A 16,811-nucleotide genomic window follows, 5' to 3' on the forward strand; every position below is an offset into this window, starting at 1 on the left:
GTGCCTGCGTGCAGCCCTCTCCCTTTTCTTGTGATCACCCAAATCATTTTTCCCACCGTTGAGAAGCTCCCAAGTGCCAAACCGCAGCCTGTAGCTTCGCCCATTGCCCAGCTCTGAGCTGTGCATCCCACTGCCAGGCACAGAAAGTAGGGATCAGAAGCTGAGTTTTGCTGTAAGTGCACCTAAAACTCAAACACTTGCCTAGAAACAGCTGATGAAGCATTCAGTGATTATTTTTTTTTAACACTTGGTTTGTGGTTAAAGTGCTGTGTATGCAGTGAGGAAGGAGAGGGCAGCTTTTGGGTGGTGGTGGTGGATCAGTGACCCCATCTCCAGCTCAGGAAGCCATCCAAACACCTGGGTCCTGCTTACCAGGAGGTGCTTTGTGTATTTTGTTCAATGAGAGCTTCTGGTCCAAGCCTCAGCATCGCACAGCAGGCATGAGAAAATCTAGTAGGGATCAGAGGTGAAAAAGGTCATTGTGTTGAATCTGAGAAGTGTTTGCAGACCGAAACTGAAAGCAGAAAATGAAGGAACGCTGGGCACAGACTGCAAAGTCAGCCCTTGTCTTTAATCTCTGTGGAAGAGGCATGGAAAGGGAGAAAACGTTACGGGTGTGCAGAATGGAAGAGGTGAGAAGGCAGAAATGCCATGGGAGACACTTGAGCTGTGTGCAGCCAGCAGCAGCCAGCACAGAGCTCCTAAGCTTGGTCTGCATGCAGGATGCATTTCAAGAAGCTGTTTTGAGAGCACTGGGCTTCTCTAAAAGGAGTGGGCAGAGAAGCTGCTGTGTCTCTCTGAGCCCTCTTCTTTCTGTAGGGGATTCTCACACCAAAGCTCCAATCGTTGTGGGTGGGAAAGGTTCTGAGGTTGCCTTTAGGATTTTTCCAGCTGAGTTTCATTGTTTCAGCCCTCTGCCTTCGCAGAGCTTGTGGGGAATTTGGAGCTACACCACCCAAAGGCACAGCAGCTTTGGTGGAGGAAAACTGGGAGCAGTAATGGAGATGTTGTTGGTTTCCCCTCTTAATTCACGCTACTCTTAATGAAGCTATTATGAAAATAATTGCGTTCACATTTGCATAGTGCGTTTCTTCAAAGCAGCATTTTTGCAGCTGTGTTGGAGTGTATAGGGATACACTTCTTGCAACATCAATACCGGAATGATTAATTTGCTTTGCTGTTGATTTTCAACCAGGGTAAACGATGCTCCATCAGGACGGCGTTTGGTAGCAGCCGCTCTGCCCTGCATTTAGCTGACATTCAGCTTTGACAGCGCTCAGTCGGAGGTGCTGCAGAAAGTTTGCTCTGTTGGATCTTCACCACTGAGACCCAGAATGTACTGGTGCGTGGGGACGGAGGAATCTGCTGTTTCCAGAGAGAGCAACATGGATCCACAGGACGGTAATGGGGCGACCGCTTCTCTTCCTGCACGGATGGGGAGCGGGAGGTTTCGGGAGAGTCACAGAATCATAGAATGGCCTGGGTTGAAAAGCACCACAGTGATCGTCTACTTTCAACCCCCCTGCTATGTGCAGGGTCGCCAACCACCAGACCAGGCTTCCCGGAGAACTCGCATTGCAATGAGTGTTGGATGTACGAAAGATCAATCAGTGCACTGAGCCTTATTAGAAAGGCTTGATTATTAGAGCCACATTAGAAAGGCTGCAGTTCAGAGTAAGGAGTTTTACTTGCAAGGAGAGCGATGTTGGGCTGTTTGTGTGGTAAGAATAGATTTCTTGGAAGAGAAGTTTTCTCCCAAGGCCCGTGGGATTAGTCAATATGTGCATCATGTCTCGGCAGCTCCTAAATATGTTTTACAGGATCTGTGCTTTTTCAGCGTGTGAATGCAAATATGTTCCCAGACGCTGTGGCAGTGTGTATTCGGGGTAGGAGAGCTGCTAAAATCAGAGCATCGCTTCCCAGGCTGAACGGGTGCTGCTCCAGTTCTGCTGTCAGCTTCAGGGACTGCAGTGATTTACTGCTGGGGCGGATGGGGAGCTGCGTTTATGTAATATAATAGATCTGTGGGTGGAAATGTCTCTGTAGGAAGGGACATATGCTTCAGGTTGTTTCCTTTTTGTTACTTTTTTTTTTTTTTTTTCTTCTTCTTTTTTTAATTTTGGCCTATTTTTCTCACTGGAACCCTCAGTTCCCAGGCACTGCTGCCCTTCTCTGAGCCAAAACCCAGTTTTATTTCTGCATTGTGGAACAGCCTTCTGCTCATTGTGTAACGGTGTTCCCCCCCCTTGCAACAAATGCTTCATTAGGAGGCAGCATCTGCGTGCTGCGTGTGGGATGAAGGTGTGCTTGACGCTTTGTACTGAGTAAGCAGGCTTCGATAGGAGCTAATGTATTTGCAGCCCTATTTTGGGTTTTATCAGCAACGATGAAGCAAGACCTGATACTTGATTCAGAGTCCTCCTCCTCTTGCTTGAAGACATTCCTCACCAGCGTCACAGGGAGCTCTGGGAACTCTTCCCTTCCTCCGTATGTATTCTGCTTATTCCTTAAGCCTTAATTTGTTTAGTTTGGTTAATTAGCACTGCACCTTTCTGTAAACTCAATAGCGGAACGTTTCTGATTGTCTTTAATATAGTTGACTTCTGTCACCTGCATTTCAGTCTGGAGGAAATATCTCCAATTGAACACTGAGTGATGTGAAGCATCCTTCATGAGCAGGGTTTTAATTTTCAAGTGTTAAGAGCTGCTAATGCTTTTATTCTGCAGTGGTGATCTGACAAGTTTTTCTTGTTGTTTAAAGATACAGCAAATAAGCAAATCAGTGTGTGAGTGAATAATGAGAAAAGGGCATATGTGAATTTCTGCTCTGGGAATTCAGTTCTTCTTCTGAGAAATGTCCTATGTCTTTCTGTTATGTAAATGCAGTCGGTTGAACTGGAGGCACACGAATCGTTATAACTCTTCTGCTCTGACGTGTGTGGATTATTTCATTTGATGAGCAGTTTTGGAGTACTGGCAGAGCAATCCCAGGAGAGCAGAAGATCTGTGCTGCCTGCTCCATTTGCTCTTTGTGAACATACTGTATGTGTTTAAAGTCATTTTTGTTTGGGGATTCTTTGAGTCCTGCCAAGAATAATTGTCATTATCTAGCTGGCCCTCTGGCTGGTCCTTGTTCTGCCTTTGGATCCTGTTACACAACTCGAGTGCAGGAATGCAGTGACTCACTCGGCTTCACTATTGAATCTATTGTTTACGTGCATCTATTATCAACCTGGAGGCAGCCTCCTGCTGTTATCGGGTGGGAACCACAGGGAAGGGGAATGAGGTCACAGATATTTAATGCTGAGGACCCCATCTGTGCCACAAGTCTGCTTTCAGACAGAATGTGTGGCTATATACAAGCAGGTTGTATATACAGCCCGTCCCTTGATTATATGAAAGCCTTAAGGCTTTAGGGCTTTTTATCCCTGACAGCTGTGTGTGGACAGATCTTCACAACCTGCAGCATCACCGACTCAAGCAAGCAAATGTAACATATGATAAGGTGTGCTCACCTTGCTGCCTCCACACCTCCCTCTGCTATTCCACATGGCTACAGCAGCGATCCTGCCTGCATCCCAGCTTGCATCCCATCTTCCCACCAGCAGCTGGGGTCCTCAACCAAACCTGAGCAGCCTCAAGGATGCTGCTGGGCTCCTCTTGTGGCTGCAGCGCGGAGTGATGCTCCCTTTTTGGAGCTCTTCAAACCCAGCTTCCCCTCTCTGGATTTGTTCACGTAATCTGAATGAAAAAGTGTGAAGGCCAGCAGAGGTAGGGGGTGGCTGCAGGCTCTCCTGAAGCAGTGTGGCTTTATTTGAACTGAGTTGAAGAGCTCTGTGTAATACAGTGAAAGTGACATAACGTGGTTCTGGTAGGAAGTCCATAGGAAAAGAAGCCCATAGAAATTTTACAGCTAACATTTAATTCTCGTATGAGTCTGTAGGAAACAGTTCAGCGAAGGTGTAGAAAAGCAATAATTGTCTCCTGAAATGCAAGAATAGTTTTGTTAGAGGGCTCATCTCTCTCTTATTGAGAATCCTCATCAGAGTCCCAGGTTGTTTGTGTGCGTTTTGTGTGCTGGAACTGGATTACCTTTCAGACACAGCAGAGGGTGTCTCTTCTCTCTGCCATATCTGGAGATGAGGGGTGCTGTATCATAATGTGGGTTGTGTTACAGTGTGGGACAGTGGTGCCAGTGCTTCCCAAATGGCACGTGGCTTTGTGCTTGGTCTGAAAAAAGGGACCTTTGGTGGTGGTGCAGTGGCCCTCCAGAACTGGTGAGAAGAGCTTTGCTGGGAGAGCTGAAGGGCCATTCAGACAGGAAGCACTGCTGTACCAACCCTGTAACTCTACATGGGAAGTTTCACAAGGGATTGAATGGCGACAGCTCAAGGTTAAGTAATAGAGAATTAGGATGTGTTTGAAACTGGCTGCCCCCCTGGGACAATGTCTTCTTGCAGGGTCTAGCAGCATCACCTGGGTCTGCTGCAGCAGTGTGGGAGCAAGGAGGAGCAGGAGGATATCTGGGATGCATGCAGAGCATTGAGACCTGCAAAGCCTGCTGGCTGCTTGAGCTTCTGTACAGCAAGCACTGTGGGCTCCCTGTTTTTCTTCCTGCCTGTTAAACTGTGACTTAATTTGAATCCAAAAAGTGAATTGAAAGTATTTTCACAAGTGAAAAAACACAACAACAGGGGGAGGGTGTGTGGGCAAAAAATAGCTCAGGTATTGATGTGAGCTGGTCTTACTAATGCCCTGCAGAAGGAGAAGTAGGAAATGCTGTGCAGGAATAGGAAGTACGCTGGTGAAGTGGCAATAGGCTTGTATTTTTAAACACATTTAAATACACACTTCATACAGAAGTGGTGAAATCTCACAAGGGACCAAATGCTGATGCAGAAGGGCAGCCTGCAGCCAAAAGCTCGTGTGGTGCAGCCTGCTCTGCTACCATCCCGTAGCACAGACACGTGTCACACCAAAATGGCAGTGAATGCAGTGATGTGTACAATTAGGTGCCCAATTTAAGATGCTCTGAACTGATTTTTCAGCATCTGGATGTTGTTCTTCAGGAGCATCCCCCAGAAGATGTTCCTTATTTTGAATCAGAGGCATCTAAAAAAGCTGTTTGCTTTGGGAAATGGGCTCTTGTGCTCACAGATGCTGTGCCAGCCTGGAGTCGAGGGGGTGTAAAGGAGCACTGAGGAGTGGCAGCTCCAGGTTTCTCCCAGTGATTGCTGCAACTTCAGGGCTGCAGCAAGAAAGAAAGCACTGCTGGGAACGCCAGCGTGTGGCACAGACCTTGGGAAGCCAAATGGGCAGAGTCCAGCCTGAAGGACAGCTTGAATTACAGGCAGTAGTGGAACACTGATCTTTATCTGAGCTATGCTTGGCTTTATCTGTTGCTTTACAGCTTTATTTTTCCAACTTCCAGTTAAAATTTACCAGTTGTGTGTTACGCTGACATGGAACTGAAGACAGCTCTGTCAAAACACCAAGAAAAAAGCAAAGATAGGGTGATAAGGAAGAAAATCCTCTCCACTTAGAACCTGTGTGCAGGAGCTCCCTATCTGTGGCTGAGTTGCTGTCGGGTGAGGTTGGCACTGTGGTCATGGCCTGAACTGTTGTACTGTGTTTCAGTGGGAAAAAGCAATTGATAGTGTTCACACCAACTCAGTCTTTACCAGGCCTGTAATTGATTTATTGTTTTGCCAGTGATGCTGCAGGTAATTTTATACTTGCATTAAAGAAAGTGCTATGATTTTTATTTTATTTTTTTTTTTTCATCCTCTCTGAAGCCTTTGGGGGCCTTATCTAAAACCCATTAAGTCTCTGTGCTGATACAACTGGCTCTGGGCCCGACCTGCAGGAATCCTTAGAGCATTAAGGCTGCTGTTTGTTTGATTTTCATCTCTCTGATCAGTAACGGGGCTGCCAGGGCTGTCCATGGCAGAAGGCAGTTGACAGAGGGAATGTTTGCATGGTAGATGAGGGCGTCAGGGGATGGGTTTGATGTCAGCAAGCTCTCAGTCTGCTGTATAAGGTGAGTTGTGTCCTTTATTAGTTGCCATCCTGCATTTTAAATGGAGATCATGGACTCATAGAATGGCTTGTGTTGGAAGGGACCTTAAGGATCATCAAACTCCACCTCCCTACCGCATGCAGGGCTGCCAGCCTTCACGTTTAATACTAGACCAGGCTGCCCAGGGCACCATCCAACCTGGCCTTGAACACCTCCAGGGATGGAGCATCCACAGCCTCTCTGGGCAGCCTGTTAGGATTAGGAGTGATGTTAGGAGTTAGGCTGATATTTAATTCCCTTCCATGATCAGAGTCTGTAAGCTCAGCGATTGCTTCTTTGCATGGTTAGGTCAAACCACAGCAGAGCCCTTTCATTTGGGTGCTGGCTGTTTTGCCATAACTGTGTGTCCGTGAAGACCTTTCCCTTTCAAAGAGCCCTCCTGAGGGGATCTCTGGTGGGAGCTGCAAAGTAGTTTAAATTCCTCTGTAATGCTTCAAATGTGGCAAGCATGAAGGCTGGCATTTCAGGCACTGCTGGGACAGCTCTGTCCCGCTCTCTCCGCTGCTCCTTTCGTGTGCGTAGCTGAAAATCATGGAAAAAGAACAAACTGAAGCAGTGATTCAAAGGAGAAGTCGGGATAAATTTAGCTCAAATATTCTCGGTATGTTTGTGGTCGCTGTGGAAATTACATCACTGCTTGTTTTAATGATCAGAATATCGCTTGGAAAGCTGGCACGGCTACCCGGGAGGAGCTCAGCAGGCAATCTTTTAAAAGCATTTTGGAACTGCCCCACCTGCGTTTAGTTGGTTTGTGGGTTGTCTGTTGTATTCCCACCTTGGGCAAGGAGTGGTTTGACTGCAGGTTATTGCTGCTTCACTGAAAAGCTGCCACACTCTGCTTCACGCTGAAATCCCATCTAGGGAGTAAGACTCAAAAGGAGTGCTGATAATTGCTGAAGACCAGACCTCCTCCTGCATGTCTTCCATCTTTCACATCAAAGAGCCTTTGAAAAAGCTTTTATTTTTGCATCAAACAGGAACGTTTTAATTTATTTTTTTAAACACTAATGGACAGGATCCCTTTTCAGATCTCAGATGTAGCTTGCAAAACAAAAAACCCATCCCTCCTTAAGTTGGCTTGTATTCGCGGTTGCAGTTCTCCAATACATTGCACCTGGGATCTGTCACGCAATGACAGAGCAAAAGCTATTAAATAAAAGTCATTTGGGAAAGGTTCTCCAATGCCGTGGGTCTGAGTTCCCCATGTGTTGGTGAGAAGGGGATGAAACATCCTCGCCGGGTTTTGCCCTCTCTGCCTAGGAGCAGCCATCTGAAAATGCTGTGAGCTGCAGCAGGTTCACAGCGCTGCCTTCATTTGAGCACAGCATCCTTGGCTGTCCTCCACTGAAATGAGAGCTGACGTTCCCAGGAGGGAAGACAAGGAGGAAATATTTCCCCTTTCCCCCCTCTCTGCTAATGCAGGCACTTCTGCCACTCTGGGGTTTTGCCACTTGCTATGGAAAGGCTTTTTCTGGTAGCCCCTGTTAAATTTTTGGCAGCACATCATCATACAGCCTGACTCGCAACCAGCACTGCTTTGGCCGACAGCAGAGACCCTTCATCAAAGCTCTCTCTTCTGTTCCAGACACAGCTGCTAAAGTAATATTCCCTCCTTGATATTTTCTCCTGGAAAACTCTGAGGATCTGCTCTTGCTCACATGGAAGCCAATGGAAGCTCACAGCAAGTCCAATAGAAGCTGGAGCAGAGGCTCACTTTCTCACTTTTTCTTTCTTTCTTTTCTCTTCCAGAATATCACATTCATATCATTTCTCTGGTGTCCTTCCCAGCTCTGCTCTTCCCTTTGCTCTGCTGTTGCCTGTTCATCTCTCTTGATGCCAGCCATATCCCATGCAATGATTGCACTTCCAGTTAACTAATCTGGAGTTGCTGTCTTCATGATGAGAGGTGGGGGCAGCAAAGAGTGGAGTGTTTAATTAGATAACAGTTAAAGAAGCAAAACAAATTATGTACTGACCTTGGATCTCATGGTGTGGAGTATTTCCCCCCTCAGTTATCTTGCAGGGACTCTTCCCTCAGATGTGTCTGCATTTCCCCAGATCTACCAGCTTCTTTAATGAACACCCTTCCTTCCTACCAAGTTCCTTCCAAGCAGTCTTCGTTACGCCTGTCCGTGTCTGATGGCTGGGTTCAGTTCTGTGCATGCATGAAGGAGGAAGTTTTTCACCCAGGGGGTGGTGAAGCACTGGAACAGATTGCTCAAGGAGGTTGTGGATTCTCCATCCCTGGAGGCATTCAAGGCCTGGCTGGATGTGGCTCTGGGCAGCCTGGTCTGGCAGTTGGTGACCCTGAACATAGCAGGGGGTTGAAACTGGATGATCATTGTGGTCTTTTTCAACCCAAGCCATTCTGTGATGATTCTATGAATTCGGAACACGGCTGTAGGACAGGCAGGGCTGAGGGCCCATGTCCTGCTGTCACCCTCCTCAACCTTATGCAAGGCATATTTTCAATGAGTTACTCATCTGTTCCTTTTGCTTTTTCTAGAGAACTGTTCCAAAGCCTCGTTTCTCCAACTCCTCATACTTTCTTCTAATTGGCAGCTGAAATGTATTCATACCCAGCACACAAATAGCTCTCCTCCTTCCCTGATGTCTCCCTCCGGGTGTATTTATAAACAGTGCTCCCATCTCTATCCAGCCTTCAATTTTCCATCCTCAACCAACCAAGCTCGTTTCATTTGTAATCTTATAATTAGGCAGACCGTTTCCCTGATTAATCTTCTTTACCTCTTCCAGATTCTCCTAGAATGTGATAAACTGGAGTCGTGCAAAGTGTTTTTATATATCTTTTTAATGTTGCTACTCCTTTTTTTTCCTGCTTTCAGGCCAGTCTTTCCAAAATCTTCAAATATCCAGGTTCTGTAAGAGACCATGCAGGTGACAGCAGCTGCTCAGGACCTCTGTCTGTGATGGAGGGATGGTGAATTGGGCTTGCATATGGGACCCAGGGGGTCAGAATGGAGCAGTGATTTGCTCCGTCCTACCACTGTCGTCATTGTTCTCTCACCACTGTTCTTTTTAGAAGAATATTGAGCAAATGAGTTGTCTGAAAGCAAGAAAACAGTCACGCATGGGAATTTTTCCATTCTGATGAAAGTTTCAAAAGAAGCCAAAGTTATCTGTGAAAATGTACTTTGTGAAGTTGCAAATGGCAATTCAATCCTGGTTTGGTTTCGAGGTTATATTATTTGATGTAGTTGGACAGCAGTGTCCTTGCTGGAGATACTTTTCGTGATTTAATGTTCCTCTCTTCCCAGCCATGCCCGAAAATGGACACAAAGAAAATCCAAAAGCATAGTTCTACTTCTGCATGTTTCATGACTGTCTTTCAGTTTAAAGTTGGGAAAGGAAGAGTGGCATAGCTGGCCTTGCATACAAAAGCATACATTGGAAGAACTCAGGCTGTGGGACTGGAACCTACAGCTGGGACCAGAAGACGAAAATAGAAACTTTCACTTAGGGTTGAGTCATTTGTGTTTCCGATACGGCGGTTGTCACTTTGCCACGAATGCTTTGAGCACTTCTCCTGTTAGAAGGGACACTGGAGCTGGTGAGGGTTGGCATCTGTCCTCAGGTGAGAGGGCAAAGCCGTGGTTCTCACTGATGAGGGAATGCCTGGTTCCCTTTGGTGCATCACCACGTTAGTGCAGAGTTGATCAGTGCAGGAGGGTTTGCTCTGGCAGTCGTACCCCAGTTTCATTTCATTGTGTTCTTGTTCAGCTCAGTTCCGTGTTCTTTGCTTTCTATAGCCTCTTTTCTACATCAGGGAAACAGAAATAGCCATTCCATCAGAAATTCTTAGACAAAGCAAATGATTTCCAGAGTCATGGGGGGATCTGGGAGGCACAGGCCCAGATGCAGTAACCTGCTCACATCTGGCAGAGCTCTTCACACAGCCATTTGTCTCAGTGTTGATGTTCTTGGGGTATTTCTGTCCCCCTTGTTACCCTGGATGATGAAGAAGTGTTTGTGTAAATACATTGCCAGAGCTTTCCAAGGTGTCTGTTCATAACTCAGTTCTGGAGCCCTGAAAAAGGCAGCAGCTCAAAGTATTTTTCTGCCTAGGACTTAATTTTTTCCTTTCAGATTTGAATGAGCAACTGTTAGGTTGGTTTTTTTTTCCTTGCAGGTTAAGAGTTGTTCTAAATAAATAATTTCCATTGGCTCTGTGATAATTAGTCACTGTGCATTGTGTACCTGAAACTGTCAGCGTGCCTTTTCCAAAATCCTGTGTGCTTGCTGGAAAACATTTACTGCAGATCAGCACTTAGCGTGCATGGTGTTGGCATGCAAACTATTTTAAAATAGCACCAGATTATGCAGGAGTAATGAAAAAGATCCCTTTAGGATTGAACTGTTGTATTTGAAGCATTTCTGTGTGTTCATTTCTGGTTCTTTGTAGGGTTGTAAGCTTCCTTTGGAAGCAGGGAGCGTTGTGATAAGCCATGTTGTAGATGCAGGTTATGTTTGTGCAATATACACCATGTTTTCTGCTGGCTTGGCAAGCAGACCTTAGCATAAGGCCATTTCTGTAATTAGCTTAAATTGTGGGAATTTGGGTGAAAACAAACCGCATATAATGGGCAGAAAAAGTGTGTGTGGGGTTCCCTCCTTGTCCTGAGAGACTGGCGTGTTTCACTCACCAAGAGAAGATGTTAGTAATGGGCAGAAGGACACAGCCCACTTCTGTCCTGGCATCTCCACTGAGAAGCTGGACCTCCCAGGTGAGCCACCTTATTCCCCATCAGGCCCACTCACCATCACTTCCCTCCTTATCTCCTCACAGGGACTTCTATAAGTGGTTCTGACCGCTTTTTAATCCTGCTGGCTTTATTTTACATCAGAATTGATTGGAATATTCCCATTTTTTCCAAAATGTGAAAATGAGACAGAGTAGATGACAGGCTTTTGCTACAGCCCCTCCTTTGCATGGTTCTGGGCCGGGTGTTGGTTAGGGGGCCATGTGGGCAGGCAGAGAAACTGCCTTCTCTGCTGGGCCAGGTCTTGGTTCATGACTATCTTTTAAGAAATGAATGAATGAAACCTTTGTAAATGAATAAGCAGGGAAATGCTCTTTTGATGCGTTGGCATCAAAGGAACCCTAAAGGCATCTTTGTTTCATGAAGCATTTTGGCTGACTTGGCTTGAATTAAAAAAAAAAAAAAAAAAAAAAGTTACAATATTGTGTTAAATAAACACAGGTTAAATTTTTTCTTCCTGGTATGGGATGGGAATAATTTTCTCAGAAAATTCCATAGGACTGAAAACCTTTTCCAACCCCATCCAATTGGAAAGCGCAACGTAGGACCGATCCCTCATCCTTTGAAATGAGCGGAGGCTTCCCATGAGCTCAGTTAGTGGGTTCAGTTTGTGGAACTGGAGTTTTTCAGAGAGATATCAGTGTGATGCAGAGACTCTGGTTCTGCACATCAGACAGACGCCTCAGCTCTGCCCCATTCTTTCCTCGCTCGGAAGTCAAAATGGCCAAAGATGAGGCTGATGGAGGTTAGCCGTGGCCATCTGCTGCTGTTGAGGAATTACTGACTGAGCTCAGCCCGGAAAGGCAGCCTCCTGCCCACCCCCATCCCCAGCTCCTCGCTGAACTGGAGGCTTGGATTTCACCGTAATGGGGCATAGGGATGAAAATAACCGTCAAGGCTAAAATGCAGTGGTTAATTCAGACAAAGCAGCAGCCAGCCAGCCGACGGCGTGATGCACAGTGGCCATTGCAAGAGCTGTCAGTGCTGGAGCAGAGGTGGGTGGCTGACAGTCCAAGGAATTAATAGCTTAATTGAGCATCGCTGAATGGGAGGCTGTGTTAAAGCCATCATCTCGATTTGCTTCTGTCTCTGGGAATAGCTGCACAAATTATGACAAGGTCAGTAGCACTTTTGAAGTCTTTCTGCTATTGTAAGTCTGGATTGAAGTAAGGTAGCTTTCTTCCCAGCTTTATCCTGTGTTAAGCATCTCATTTATATCTTTCTCTGATAAATAAAAATATCATTTGCCAAAAACACCAGTCTTATCAAAGGAACAAATGTAGTACTTAGAAACTGCGAGGGGTTATGTGTCAAAGGCAGGAGTGCAGCAATTTGGGACATAAAGGTAACAGTAGTCTATATGTGTACCGTTCAGTTATGCAGCTGTTTGCTGATTCACAGCATCACCTGCAGGCCATTACCTCTTTACAGGTGATGGCATATTGTAAATCTAGAGATGTTAGGTCTTTCTTCCACCTGCTTTAATAACAAGGCCTGAGACTGGAGGTAACTGCATCCATCTCTAGCATTGTCATGGTGCCTTTTATTATTAATTAGACCTCGTTTTATTTCATTTCTTGCAGCTGGAACAGCACGGTCTTCTGCATTTTTAAATTGATGCTGCTGTAGTATTTGAATAGCAATAAAATAACGCTGCTTTCTTATTGATAACCACTGTTTCCATTTTAATATGTTTGATAGAAAATTAGTCTTAGCTTTTGTGAAAGGCTGTTTCTCCAAAGGCAAACTTAGAAACTACTCCCAAAGAATTAAACACTGGACATGCTCTTGATTTCAGAATCAGTTGCTGTAGTGCAGGCTGGTAAGTGATGTGGTGAGTAGATGAAGCATATGCTTCCCATTTAAGTCAATCCCCTCGTTTTTCCTTTACAAACAGGGCCTGGTTTGCTATGGTTGTTAGTAGAAAGCAAGCAAAGAAACTGTGGATCTATGGAGAATTTAAATCAATGTAGAGATAAGGGACTGAATAGTAGAGAGTAAACCCTGTAATCTTAGGTTCATGGAAATTCAGATGTGTTTGAGAAGCGAGCCTAAATATTCTGCTTCAGTTCAAATTGGCTGCGTTTATCTGCTTCCCTGATACAGCCTCAGGAGTAAGGAGGATGCAGATTTGGGACTGTAGCTTTAAAGCATTCCACGCCAGCACAGGAACTCTGATTTATGGCCAATTCAGCAAAAATTAAAGGAAATCACAAGGAATTAAAGGAAGCGGGTGCACAAGAGCTTCTGGAGTCTCTAGGAGCCTTTTATTACAGGAGTACCCAAGAAGTACTGATACAGTATTATAACTTACTATGCCATATGTGTTGTCAAATATTAATGTAGACCCACACTGAGCAAAGTGCGAAGCTGGTTCCTAAGTCTGCTCCAACCTAATTCCAAGAATTAGGAAGACCTTATTACAGCACATTCCATGATCAGTGTGAGCAGATCCTTTTAGGAAAGCCACAAAGTGTTCAGGGTAAAGAGCATGCAGTTCGTGGGGTTAAAGGTGTAGGCAGAATTTCTTTGGATTTTAGCCCAGATTTTTGCTAAAAGTGACTGATGCATATGCTGGCAAAATGTTATTCCCAACCTACGTGAGTGCAGTACTGATGATTGTTCAGGCGTGCATCTTGTAGAAATAAAATGGTCTTTAGTCAGTAAAATGTACTTTTCCACTTTTTCTTCCCCTACTGATGAGTACAAATTAAGCTTATAAATCTTGCTGCTTCTTATTTTTCATCTGCATGTCAGAAATCAATGTATTATTTCTGAAGTCACCAGAAAGTCCTCTGTGAAGTGGGTGATTTGGTTCACAAGATGCTTAGCTTTGCAGCGGATGGCTTCTGTGCTTTTTGGGAAGCTCAGAATGGTTGGCTCACCTTCTTTCACTCAGTGTTTGAAAGCTCCAGTTAACTTCTACAAAGCCACATGGGTAGAGCTGTTGGTTGAGAGCAAGATTTCTGTCACTCTCTGACTCCTCAGTTTTGCCCTTTGCAAGCTTGGAATTAGTTCAGTTGCAAGGCATTTTTTCATTGAAGATCTTTCATGCCTCTGCCTCAGGTCATAGGTGGGAGGTCAGTTTACTCTGCAGAATACAACCATAGAAATCTTGATGACAGCTGCATAACAAACATGGGCAACACTGTCTTTCTGCCAATAATATTTAACTATATCAAACAGTAGAATTGCTCAGATCACTTAGATTCATTGAAGCTTTTATTGACATTTACTTGCTGGACGTTCCTATGCATCCTCACTAGTTTAAGTTTTGGTTAGATCGATTAAAAAATTCTGATTTGCCTAAGACAAGGTTAACATTTCATGTTGGGACCAAAATATACTATCTTGAAGACTCTGATAGCTAATTCTGGGATCACATAACCTCTATGGAACAGACATTTGTGACTGCAGAAGTGCCCAGAAGCTGGCCACAGGTGATGGCCAGCCCATGTTCTCCAAGCAGTGGTTGTTACAGAAGCAGTATATTGTTATAACTACACCATTGCACTGAAAAGGACTTAAAGAATTTTTGAAGGGGCCAAAAGCGTAAGAGGAAGCATGATGCATCTACCAAGTGTTTTCATGAAGCAGTCATTGGGTAAAACGGAAGCGATCTTGGTATTAGGTCTAGGCCACTGAGTTCTTCCTTCCCTCAGTCACAGTAGAAATATCATCTCATTTCTTCAGCTTCTACATAATTTCTTTGGTAATATACACTTCTTACTCATGAATTACTTAATGATGGGCCCGTTTGGAAGAGGGGGTGCAACAGCCTAAGGCTTTGCTATCTGGCCATTGTTGATGTGCTGTCCGTTGCACTATATATAGTTTTGCAGCAAGCTTGTGATTAATGAAGTTTTGTAATGCAATCCACGTTGCAGCTGGAGAAATGGGGTCCTCATGGTGCTCCCTGGCCCTGCTGGTTTGCTTGTCCTCACTGTACAATGGGGCTGTTTCAGAAAGAGGGGTGGAAAATGCTCCCACGAGAAAAGCTCATGTGGGAGAGGTGCCTGGAGACCTGTCTGGTCAATGAGAAGGTGATGCTGGGACTTCTCAGATCCCAGAATGGCTTCTGATCATGAGACACTCACGTTTTACTTTCCCTGACTGTGGTTTATATAGAAAGAAAGATGGCCCTGCTGATCCTTTGTCAGAAAGGATGTGCCCGTGTGCTTGGGATTGGTTCCAGGTGTGGCTCTTAAGAGATAGCCTCCAAAATCAGGGTTAAGGCCAAAAGGAAATAGAACCAGTCCCTCCTTTCAGCATTTATCTTTAGGAACTAGCTGAAAATTGTTGAGCTCTATCAGTCCTGCTCTGCTGCACTTCCTGCTCTGCTTTCCAGCTGTTTTGGATCTCTGATGTAAGGCATTCTTTCCTCCAAGGGGAATTCCGGCTCTTCTCTCCAGGCTCAGGATTTCTTCACAGGCTGCTGAGTGCACTGAAGTTGTGTTGCAAAGTCACTGCAGTGTTTGCTTGCATCCTTACTTAGACCAGTTCTGAATTGTTGGGTTGGAGAACACTTTTGCTTTCAAGTTCTTTTTTTTAATCCCCTTTAAACAGTTAACTGCATAGGAATCATTTGCATTTCACAGAATCACAGAACAGCCAGGGATGGAAGGGACCTCAAGGATCACAAATCTCCAACCCCCTGCCACATGCAGGGCCACCAATCTCCCCATTTAATACCAGCCCAGGCTGCCCAGGGCCCCATCCAACCTGGCCTTGAACACCTCCAGGGATGGGGCATCCACAACCTCTCTGGGCAGCCTGTTCCAGCACCTCACCACTCTTTTCTACTTTTCATTTCCTACTCTCTTGTCTTTTAAAAAAGAGAATTAAAGCATAAACAAAATACTTAGAAGTCCATTGCAGGTCTGCTCCCTGGAGCAGACACTGGATGATTTATTTTCCCATATACTCCCTAAAACTGCAGAATTATGAGGCATTGAAGGCACTGCACCCATTGCATGAATTCCAGGCTGCTGTTTATCATGCTGTAATTTAGCGTCATGTCCATCTGTCCTTCACATGTCCTGCATCATCTGAGCAAGGTTATTGATGTGGGTACATCTTAATGGCATGAATCTCTGGAGCTGTCTCCGATGTCTGGGTGATCTGAGCTCTGTTTAAATAATTGATGAGAGCTGTTAGTCAGAATGTATTGGTGATTTCAGACTGCATTATTCAAAAGTATTTACTGACAGTTATGTGTTGGTCCAAATTTACTTCTTTTTCCAGACTGCATTAAACTAGCCCCTGTGTGTGCACCCCTGTTAACTCATGGAAATCTGTGGGCTTGAAGGTCTTGGTTTAACCAATATGTAAATAAGCAATAATTCAGTAGGGAAAAAAAAGGAATGTGAAACAGTCTGTTTTCAAGTGAAAATTGATTCTGTTCTCTGTCCTGCATGTATTTATTTTTGCTTCTCAGTGCAGTCAGGTTGACATCTCCTCTCCAGGCCCCTGGATGGATGGGCACTGGGAGGATCCTTGGGAAAGGAACATCACGACCCCAAAGGGTCTGCAGCCTCAGCATGTGAGTGAGGACAGGGGAAGCTGGGCCCAGGAGATCAGTGCCAGAATCAGGAGTGGACCTGAGCATCTCGCTGTTACCTTGGTGGCTTTCCTGCTGAAATGTGCAGCTTTCCCCATCCTCATGGTTGGAGTGGGGATCGATGTTTTCATGGCTGGCTCTATTAGCCACTGCAATCATCTCCTCTAATGGTTTGAAGCTTTTAATCCTTGACTTGTAAGAACTATTCTGGCTCCTAGAGGAATGAAAAAAAGAACAAGTCTAGCCTAAGAGACTTGCCAAGACTGACCAAGGTAGCACCGGGCATCTTGTGTAATCTTTTGCTCTGTTTTCCCAGAGTAAGATTTTTTTCAGTGTCTTTCCTTTCACTGTAGCTGTATAAATCTCTGGAGGGAAGTGCTGGAGGAGTACA

General features: G+C 45.1%; 1 protein-coding gene across 7 annotated transcripts in view; it reads left to right on the plus strand.

Moving 5' to 3' along the window:
• LRRK1 (leucine rich repeat kinase 1) overlaps positions 1 to 16,811 on the plus strand; it is a 68,341-nt gene that overhangs the window by 1,479 nt on the left and 50,051 nt on the right. For all 7 annotated transcript variants that reach the window (XR_014885896.1, XR_014885898.1, XR_014885897.1 and 4 more), the window contains exon 2: positions 1,196 to 1,401. Coding sequence is in view for 4 of the 7 variants with exons in the window: in XM_085233970.1 (XP_085090096.1) it covers positions 1,335 to 1,401 (67 nt within the window). In the remaining 3 variants the exon portion in view is untranslated. The remainder of the gene's footprint in view (positions 1 to 1,195; positions 1,402 to 16,811) is intronic.

The sequence above is a fragment of the Meleagris gallopavo genome, chromosome 12, assembly GCF_905368555.1.
Source record: "Meleagris gallopavo chromosome 12, MGAL_WU_HG_1.1, whole genome shotgun sequence".
Classification (NCBI taxonomy): domain Eukaryota; kingdom Metazoa; phylum Chordata; class Aves; order Galliformes; family Phasianidae; genus Meleagris; species Meleagris gallopavo.